General features: G+C 42.5%; 1 protein-coding gene across 1 annotated transcript in view; it reads left to right on the top strand.

Moving 5' to 3' along the window:
• Positions 1 to 9,486, top strand: part of NPY (neuropeptide Y) — a 9,695-nt gene extending 209 nt beyond the window's left edge. The window contains exons 2-4 of the mRNA XM_010577598.1: positions 58 to 245; positions 5,939 to 6,019; positions 9,195 to 9,486. Of these exons, the coding sequence (XP_010575900.1) occupies positions 58 to 245; positions 5,939 to 6,019; positions 9,195 to 9,219 (294 nt within the window). The 3' untranslated portion in view covers positions 9,220 to 9,486. The remainder of the gene's footprint in view (positions 1 to 57; positions 246 to 5,938; positions 6,020 to 9,194) is intronic.
• The last annotated feature ends 254 nt before the right edge of the window (positions 9,487 to 9,740 follow it).

Here is a 9,740-nt window from a genome sequence, read left to right as displayed (position 1 = left end):
CCCGCCGTGGGGGGAGGTGCTGACGGCGGCTCTCCCCCATCCCGCCCCGCCGTGCAGATGCAGGGCACCGTGAGGCTGTGGGTGTCGGTGCTGACTTTCGCCCTGTCGCTGCTGGTCTGCCTGGGGACGCTGGCAGAGGCGTACCCCTCCAAACCGGACAGCCCCGGCGAGGACGCCCCCGCAGAGGACATGGCCAGATACTACTCGGCGCTGAGGCACTACATCAACCTCATCACCAGGCAGAGGTAGGCAGAGCGGCCCGGCCCGCATCCCCCTGTCCTGCTCCCCGGGCTGCCTTTTTCCTTGCCGAGGCTCGGGGGAGGAAAGTGGGGTGCCCCCTCGCACCTGGGTGTCTTGCCCTGCGTCCCCCATCGACGTGGAGGAAGACACGGTGCACACAGACTCCCCTGAGAGAGTGACAGCCGTGCACCCCCGAGTCACCTCTGGGTCCGGAGCTGAATTCCCACCATCGAGTTGGCAGAAGGGTCGGGGGTGTCGATGCTGCCTCTGCTCTCTCAGCCCTTTCTAGCCCTGGCACAGACAGGCTGGCAGGCAGGAGCGTGAACCGCAGGGCAGCGTGCACGGGAGAGCCCCCCAAAAGGGAGAGAAAACATAACTAACCTGGGAGGTGGAGAGAGTTAGACAGGGCAGTAGGAGCGGTTTCCCAGTTCTGCTGCTGCCACCGACTAGTGAAGATTTTGATGAGAAAAAGTGCCCCTCTAGCCTTGCTGAGGAGTTGTAGTAGTCCAGATGCTTTGTGGTTTGCCAGCTACTTCATGCAGCTGCGAGTGCCAAAAAACCCACTAGTCCTAACAAAACCTCTCTCAAGACCACAGCAAGAACCCAAGCCCAAGCTGAAAGAGAAGAGCGTGACCTGAGCCTGCTTGGCTCTAAACTGGCTTTCTGGGGGTGACTGTGGTTGTTAAAGTAGGGGTAAAGGCTCAATTTGAAAAAAAAGTGCAAATTGTTATAAAAAAATCATTTTCTTTGGGAGCATCTGTCCAGTTTAGACTATGTGATTAATAGGACTTTCCCCTGAGGTCCCTGAAGAGCATGTGACCCAGAAGAGCTTTGACATATTTATCTATTTGTTTAATATCAAAACCAGATGAGAGGCCTAAAATTAGGCTTTCATTTGTCCCTCTAGAAATCTGAAGAATTAAATTAGAAGGGAGGCTATCATGCAACCGAGAGCTTTCCCAGCAAACCCATAACACTGTCTGCCAGTGCTCTAATAGCGTAACAGAGATGAGGAGGCTGATAGAAATATGGTTCTTCTGTCCCGTACTTTTAAAGCAATATTCACAACTTGTTCATGTGTATGGCATGCTTCTGTGTTATAGTTTGTGCTTGAATAACTTTTTGTCTAGATTGCTGCTAAAATAATCTGATCCTCAAGGTCTGCCCCTGCTGCCCTTTTCCCTTGTGTGCGTGGTGGGATCTCCAGGCTGATCTCTCATCTCTGCTTTTGTCTCTTTCATGTCTGATTTCAAAGGTAGTTCCTGTCCAAACCCAGGTCATATTTAAAAACAAACAAACAAAAGCCCCCAAACCAACCAACTAAAAACTCCTTCTGTATTCAACCTCCACTTGCTTTAATGTCAACCATGTAGCTTTTTTTCTCATTTCTGGGGTGCAAGTACACAGCTCAGAGAGTAAGACTGCTTTCATTCTTCAGTGTGGATCTGGGTTCTGTAATGAACCAAAATAGTTATTGTTGCTAATGGATGAAACAATGCAGAACTGAAATTTTGTTCTTTGGGTTTCACCTAGGTTTCCCACCTACCCACTCATATTTAAAGGGAACAGAATTGACCTGGAAGTACAGGAAAGCTGGCAGAAAAAATCCACTACAACAGCAACTTCATGATACGCATTAAAGTTGGCTACATAGGTTAACTAAAAAAGAAAAAAAAAGGTGTGCTGTTTCCACTGTATGGTGAATTAACAGTGCAGAAATAAAGTAATTGCCGCCTCTGTTTGGAAAGCTTAACTGAGCTCCTGGAGGTTGCCTGTTTTGGCAGTGACAGAGTCTCTTGCAAAATGAATCAATAACTTCTGAAGCATTTTGGACTGGTCTAAGAATCATTTGGTCTGTTTCAGTAGGTGTGTGAGCAAGCTGTGCTCAGCCTCTCACCAGATCTGGTGCTTGCAGTCTGGTCACTGTGCAACTGGTGAGATGGGGCAGTAAGAGCACGCTGGGAAAGGATGAGATTGATGCTTCTTTCTCTTCAGGTTCATCTGTCTAGTCTTGTTTGATGTTTTTGTGATTATGAATAGCCTTCTGGCTCATCTTCCTGGCTTCTGGTTCTTACCTAACCAAAGCATTTGAGTGTCCTTCCCCTCTGAGCTGCTGTGACCCACAGGGTCTTCACCCCAGCTCCCATGAAGCTTCTTCCTTCCAGACTATCTTTCTCATCTTGGCTTTAGCCCTTGTCTGTGTGGCTGCTTTGCTTCCTCTCTTCTTTGAGACCCTTCTCCTTAGCTTTAGACATCTCTGCCCATCAGCTTTATACCCCTTTGAGGTTAGCTGAGGGAAACAGGTACTTGTAGAGTGCAAGTCACCAGGCCAGTTTCAGACTTCTCATTTTGGTTGAGATCCCTTGCTCCTTAGGTGCCAGGTCTTTATGACTATAAAGAGAGCCTAAGGTGACCCACACAAATGCAGACTCCTGCCTGGCAGATGTCTGTGTGTCTCTGGATTAGTCCCACCTCTGTCCTCAAAACCGTCCCGTGGTCCTTGCCTCATACCCCTCTACTGCATTGTTCAGGGGGCTTTTTTCAGAGCCCATCTTTCCTTGATTCACGCCTCCTTCCGCTACTTAGTACTACCTGTACTCCCCCTTGCCAACAAGCCCTCTTCCTTTTGTCCCTTGTAGCTTGCTCTTGCGTCTGTGGCTGTCCTGTGCTGTAGCAAAACAGTAAGGCCAGGCCTGCTGGAAGTGGCTTGAATCATAGGCAGGGCAGAGAATATGAAATTGTGTCTGATTTAGGCAGTACCAATGCTCCCACTTCATGTCAACACCCTTTAATGGGGAAGGGAGCAGATCTTAAGAGCTTGGGTTTTTTGGGCAGTTTTCTGAATCAAGCCCGCAAGATGCTTCTGAGATCCCTCAACTCCCATTGCTGGCCTTGGACATCAATGGGATTTGACTCCTAAGACTCAAGTTTTCATAGGAAGCTTTGATATTTCGCTGAGTCTGAGATACTATGTCCCTAATCAGAATAAGTACAGCTACTCTTTGATCCCTGTGACTTAAGCTAGAGTTGTGGGTTATCAGAATGTCCAGAAAAATGCCTCGATGTCTCAAGCTGAGCATAAAACCTGACTAGGTATTTTCACAAAACTTGGAGCCTCATTCTATCAAAACAGCTATGATATTTGATAAAAGTGTTTTTCAAACAGCAAATAAAGGCCTGGCTTTCTGTGTTCATGTTGTCTCAGAACTGGGCATGGTAGACAAGGAGCAAAGCATGAAGCAGCTGGAGCAAAGATCTCCCAAGGCATTTGCTTCAGTAAGAAGAGATTGACTTTGTCCGTGGCCTCTTTTTAGTATGGCTGTAGCATGTTTTTTTCCCAGTGGCAAAATTACAGGGCAGACAGGAGGCTCAGGCATCTGACTTAGGAAGAGTGGCTGCTCCTTGGCCAGCCCAGATGGTCCCAGTCAGTGATCACCTTGTGTGCAGCTTTGCTGTGTGAGGACATGGTGGGTCCACCCAGCACAGGTAGCAGCACTGGTCTGGGCAAGGCACTGGAGGGACTCATATAAAAGGCATCATCTCCCCAACACAGTCATCTTCATGATTTGACCAAATCTCTGCACTCGGGGAGGGGGGGTTGCTACCTATTTCTTATTCAGACAAAACTTTCCGAGAGGTTAGTGGGAGTTTTGCCAACGTGTGAGCTGTTGGAGCAAGCTGTGGATTTGTTAAATCAATTCTTTAACATAACTGCAAATTAGATTCCCCCTCAGTTGAAGTCCAGGTCACATACATATTAATTGGAATGGGGAAATAGAAAGCAAGCCCTTTGTGGTGATGGAGTGCAAGGTATTTGACTCAGCATCATGCTTGATTGCGTTATTGTAATAGCATTTTACTATGTCTGGCTGGTTCTTTTCAGATACCTGCTTTCAGTCAGTTTAGATTAAGAAATTTACTTCAAAATTCTGAAACCGATGCTTTGTCTTTCTGCAGCACAGGTGATGTACTAAAATGATTAAGGCAATGTAAAAATTCAAAAAGTTGAATAAAATTACTGAAAAGTGAGATATGTTTCCACTTTTTGGTAAGTCATGCCACCAACAGGTAAAACTCCTAGCTTTTGAAATAAAATTTGGGAAGGTTTTTGGTTCTTTTTTTCCCCAAATTTAGGTCAAGTTATTGAGAAACATCTTGATAGCAATGGATAAAATCTAAGTCCTTAATTACACCTTTGATTTCTCTGGAATCAGAATTTCACTTAAGCAGCATTCACAAAGCTGTTATCTGTTAATATACTTTGTGATTCAGACTAATTATGTACAGAAGTTACAAACCATGATCTAAATTCTTTCCAGCCAAGGGAGCGTTTGCTTATAGTTATCACTCTTAGGCTAATGAATCCTTATAGTGAAGAAGTGTCTGTCAAGCTAGCTGCTCATTGTTGCTTACATTTTCTCAGGAAAAGAGAGCAAATTCCTTCCCAACAACCAGTAATTGCAGTACTTTTAATTGTTGAGCAATGTATAGTATCCGGGATTTAAAAAAAAAAAAAAGGCAAGACAGCTGCTGTGTAAATACAGGACAGAGGTAACTGGTGATATACCATGTAATCGAAGAAGAACTCTGATTCAAAAAGTTTTCTCTCCCATGGCCACATAGTTCAAGAGTGATTATTATCTTGGGGTAGCTCAGTTTTCAAAACCTAATGTGCTATGTGTTGGGCAGCCCTAAATGTACTAGCTGTCTTAAAAAATCTTGGCTAGTTCCTTGGATAATATGGCATATCTGAGTTAGTTTTCTATTCACTTAATAGATAAAATTGACTCCTCATTTACAATAGAGTAGCATCTAAAACAATGCAAAAGTTAATGATATGATGGAACTGGCTTTGTAGGCAGGAATGACATTCTCAGAGGTCACATCATGCATAGCTTCCTCCCTGTCATGGTTTAACTCCAGCTGGCAACTAAGAACCACACAGCCTCTCACTCACTCCCCCCACGGCGAGATGGGGGAGAGAATCGACAGAGTAAAAGTGAGAAAACTCGTGGGTTGAGAGAAAGACAGTTTAATAAGTAAAGCAAAAGCCACGCACACAAGGAATTCATTCACCACCTCCTGTGGGCAGGCAGGTGTTCAGCCATCTCCAGCAAAGCAGGGCTCCATCACGAGGAACGGTTCCTTGGGAAGACAAACGCCATCACTCCGAACGTGTCCTCCCCGTCCTTCTTCTTCTTCCCCCAGCTTTATATACTGAGCATGACGCCGTATGGTCTGGGATATGCCTTTGGTCAGCTGGGGTCAGCTGTCCCGGCTGTGTCCCCTCCCAATTCTTGTGCCCCCCCCAGCCTCCTCGCCGGTGGGGTGGGGTGAGGACCAGGAAAGACCTTGGCTCTGTGTGAGCACTGCTCAGCTTCCCCTTCCTCCATGCTCGCATCAGTAAGGTGCAAGGCCTTAGAGTATCCAGGAGCAGCCAATGAATTGCAAAATATTTGGAGTTTCTCAATACCATCATGTAACATGATTATGGAAAAAATATATCCAAAGAAATACTGAAGAGTAAACATTTTCTCACATGGCTACATCAAGTTAAGTTAAAATACTTGCTGGAAAGTTGTCTTTATGTCTGCTCTATTCAGTTTTTCTGAAAAGATTTGTTTAATGGTTCCATGCTTAGTCTTCATTTTTTAAAAACTGACATATACAAAAATATACCTTTTTTCTCTTTCCTTAGGTACGGAAAGAGATCAAGCCCAGAGACACTGATCTCAGACCTCTTGTTGAGGGAAAGCACAGAAAATATTCCTAGATCCAGGTATGTATGAAGAAGTTTTATGGTGGCTTTCACTTCTCATTTAGATTTAAGAGTTTCATTTGTTATCAATAAATAATGTTTCACAGGGAGAAAACATATGCCACCAACAGCTGGGTAAACATGTCCTGAAAAAACATTTTAAATTCCTTTCTTGTTAAGAGCTAGGACCATCTATGAATGCAAGAAATGCCTTGCCAGATATAATATAGTCCAAACTCCTCGTTTCCTGATTTTGGGAGCAGGCCATACCTGCTGTTTGGAGGAAGGAAATCATTCCCACAACACTTGCCCCTTACTGGGCTTTATTACGCAGAATTGTACACTGATGCCTGATGACAGATTAGACCCCCCCAAAATGGCATATTTCTACTCATTTGCTACTCAAACAGGTTTAATTTTTTTCTCTAAAGATGTATGAATGGTAAATATGCACTTACAGTAACTTGTACACAAATGCACGGCTGTGACAGGTCTTTAAAATACAGTAATTCACATTGGTTTTGTACCTCATATTTTACAATGGAAAAAAAGGCCTTTAAATTTCCATTTGCACTTGGTTTAAAATAACAGTGGTGTTTCAAGCAACAGTGGGATTTCAAAAGTACATACTATATTTATCTAGTTAAGTAATGACACTTTAGCTATAATGTAAGATACTGTAGTAGTGACTACAATTTACACAGATAAAAGTAAGTGTGTTGAAAAAGTAAGATACGGGGGCTTTTTGTCTCATGAAAGAAAATGCTGGTTTTAGTTTTGCTTACAATCAAGCATGAATGAGCTCAGTTTAAGCCTTTACTGATAGCCTGAAGTTTGCTGACAATACTTCTACTGCAGAAATAAATGTTTTATGCAATAGTCATCTCAGGAGTCTACAAGCAAATGCTCTGCATTTTCATCAGCTGTGCAAAGGCTCAATTAGACTAGTTAAGTACTTAAGCATAATAGTCTATAGCACTGAACTTAGGGCATGATCTTGTCACTGAAAGGTGACCAAAATTTCTGCTGCCATCAAGGGAGGTCGTCTATGAGACTTGCGGTTCTGCGCATAGGGAAACCATTGACTTATGGTTTGATGACTAACCACAGCTGTGGGGATGCAGTCTACTCTGCAGATGCTTATGTAAAAAACTGCATGGAGTGCAGTGAAATGTATTAGACTATTTTGTGTTTGGTAATGACAAGGCAGAGCCCTCACATAATGGGAAATTTCCGCTGCCATGAATTTGAGGCAACACACAGGGTAGTACAAAGTCTAATACTCTCTGTAATTTTCACCCCTTCATAACAGAACTTTATGGTTATTATTATTGTTTCAATAATGCTATTTATAAGACACCAGGGAGCAAAAACTCATGAGCAGAATAACAAACTAGTCCGCATTTAAGATCAAGAATTGATGAGAAACAGATTTTTATTTCCTACCCCCTGTAACATCACTTTAAACTGAGTATGGTATTTGTCATTCATCAATGACAATTATGGGAGTATTGGGAACAATGATGTCTAGTTTCCTATGGATATGTCTTCTAGGATAAAACCCTGTATGGATTCTGAACCCCGCGCCAGCTTTTTCCTCCATGTGAGGACATAATTAAATCTTCTTTCTACCCAGTCCTGTGTTTCATAGCACATCAGGAACTTAATATCTCTGAGATATCTGTACCTCTCTCTGACTTGGTTGAAATTGTCCAGAGGGTTTGAAAGCCGGTGGGGAAGTTAGGGGAGCCAGGCAGGGGCAGACAGCTAGGCATGCAGCAAATATGCCCAGATACAACATGGCTGTCTAAGCCTTCTTCCTGGAGGAAGCCAGGCTGAATGAATGGAAGGCAGGCTGGTATTATTCTGAACTTAAATTAACAAAGTGTATGTTTTAGATATAGTTATATACGCAGCCAGTTACAGAGCAGATGTAATTTGCACTCAGTGAATCAGTGAGAGAGAGACACACTTCATCAGTTCTCAGGAATGAACTTTGTAACTAAACATCGAGGTATTAATAAACAGCTTAACTGTATTCAGCTTGGCTGGCCTGGTTTGACATTTTCTGACTAATATATGCCCCAAAGTATTTTGCAGTCTAGGTGTATGTCTGACCATATAAAGAATGTTTAGAGAGATTCTTACAGAAATCAGTTAAAATATAGGAAGTTCAGGAATAAAAAAAGGAGGCACCTTCACCTGAGTAAAAATAAGTTCTTATGACAAAAATGTGTGATGTGGTATATTTCTGATCTTGTTGAGCCTGTGGAGTCATGAGAAAACCTTTAAAACTCAATAACAGAATGCATCTCCCCCTACTACTGCCTCTTTAAAAGTTTGGTATCTAGTGTAAAGTAGTTGTCTAGGCTGCCTTTGCAGTCAATTGGACGGATGGGTATCTCCAAAATGAGCCTTCCATCTGAAAATGGGCAGGATCAATTGCCCTCTCAAGGTGTCGCTCTGTCCACAGTGACTGTGAAGGGAGACTAGATGCCCAAATTTTAGATGGCAAAAATTATGGCAAATGCATTTCCTCTAGTCTCTCCATGTTCTCCACTTGTTGACTTACTTGCTGTGTAGACAGAACAGCTACTTGCAAGCAGAGGACCTCTAGATCAAACCCTGCCCTCGGCATCCCTTTCAACACATATTCAAATGTTTGATATTGAGCAGTGGAATACCACAATAATATTTTAGGATGGTGGCTGTGGACTTCAGTTTGGTTTGAAGGTGCTAACAGCATGACATGCGGGTTCTGGTTGGTGGTTTTTTGGTTGGGGTTTTTTTTTTTTGGCTCAGTGAATTCTCTTTGGAAACTGTTTACTCCTGAGTAAGAGTAAAAAATATCTCTGTTTGTATTTCAACATATCATAGTTTTCTAGCTGAATTTCATTAAGTGCTTCTTAATGACCTAAAGCAGCTTTGCAGTGAGTCTCAGTGGTGTAAAACCGCGCCATCTGGGCAGCAGTATGGAGGGGCAAGTTCTGGTTCCAAAGTATAGACATTTGGCCAACCAGGATGCCTCTGCTTTGATGGGAGTTGCATATACAATCTTCAACTGCAAATATGCATATGTATTCCTTATTGCTGCTGTTATTAAAATGAAATTTTTAGGTAGTTCTAACTTCGGATTTTTCAGAAAGGACATAAAAATGTGTTTAATGCTTTTTTTCATTCATAATATGTATTGCAGGTTTGAAGACCCTTCGATGTGGTGATGGGATTTTCAACACGCCATCAAAACTTTTCCTAGTTTTCAGTTCATATTCCATGCCTCTGAAGCAAATCATAGCATCATTCCCAGTGCATGCAGCCATTGTACTGAATTCTGTAGAGATTTTCCTTCATCATATTTGTATATACCTTTATTTAAATAAATTATTTGTGCATTCCAAAATATAACATACTAAATGAAAACAAGCAACCCTGTCATTGGTATAGCAAAGAGTTATTTTGAACTATTAAAACTGAATTATAACCTCCCTGCAGTCTAAAGTAGTATGGACAACAATAGTGTCACAGTTATTACAGTAATTAGCGTGCAAAGTAAGATAAAGACATTATTTATTGTAGCCTCAAACTCAGCTCAGCTGCTTGATTTATACAAAATTGTTTAAAATAATTTATCACAGACTACATAATTTAGGAAAATAGTGTTCTGGGAGGCGGTTTTTCAGAATCGCCATACTAAAAACTTACTTAGCACTTACATTGGCATATGTAGTAAAATGAATAGCAT

This window comes from Haliaeetus leucocephalus, unplaced genomic scaffold, assembly GCF_000737465.1.
Source record: "Haliaeetus leucocephalus isolate CR32 unplaced genomic scaffold, Haliaeetus_leucocephalus-4.0 Scaffold566, whole genome shotgun sequence".
In the NCBI taxonomy this organism is placed as follows: Eukaryota; Metazoa; Chordata; class Aves; order Accipitriformes; family Accipitridae; genus Haliaeetus; species Haliaeetus leucocephalus.
Note: the sequence above shows the minus strand (reverse complement) of the source record. Positions and strands in the feature narration are given on the sequence as shown.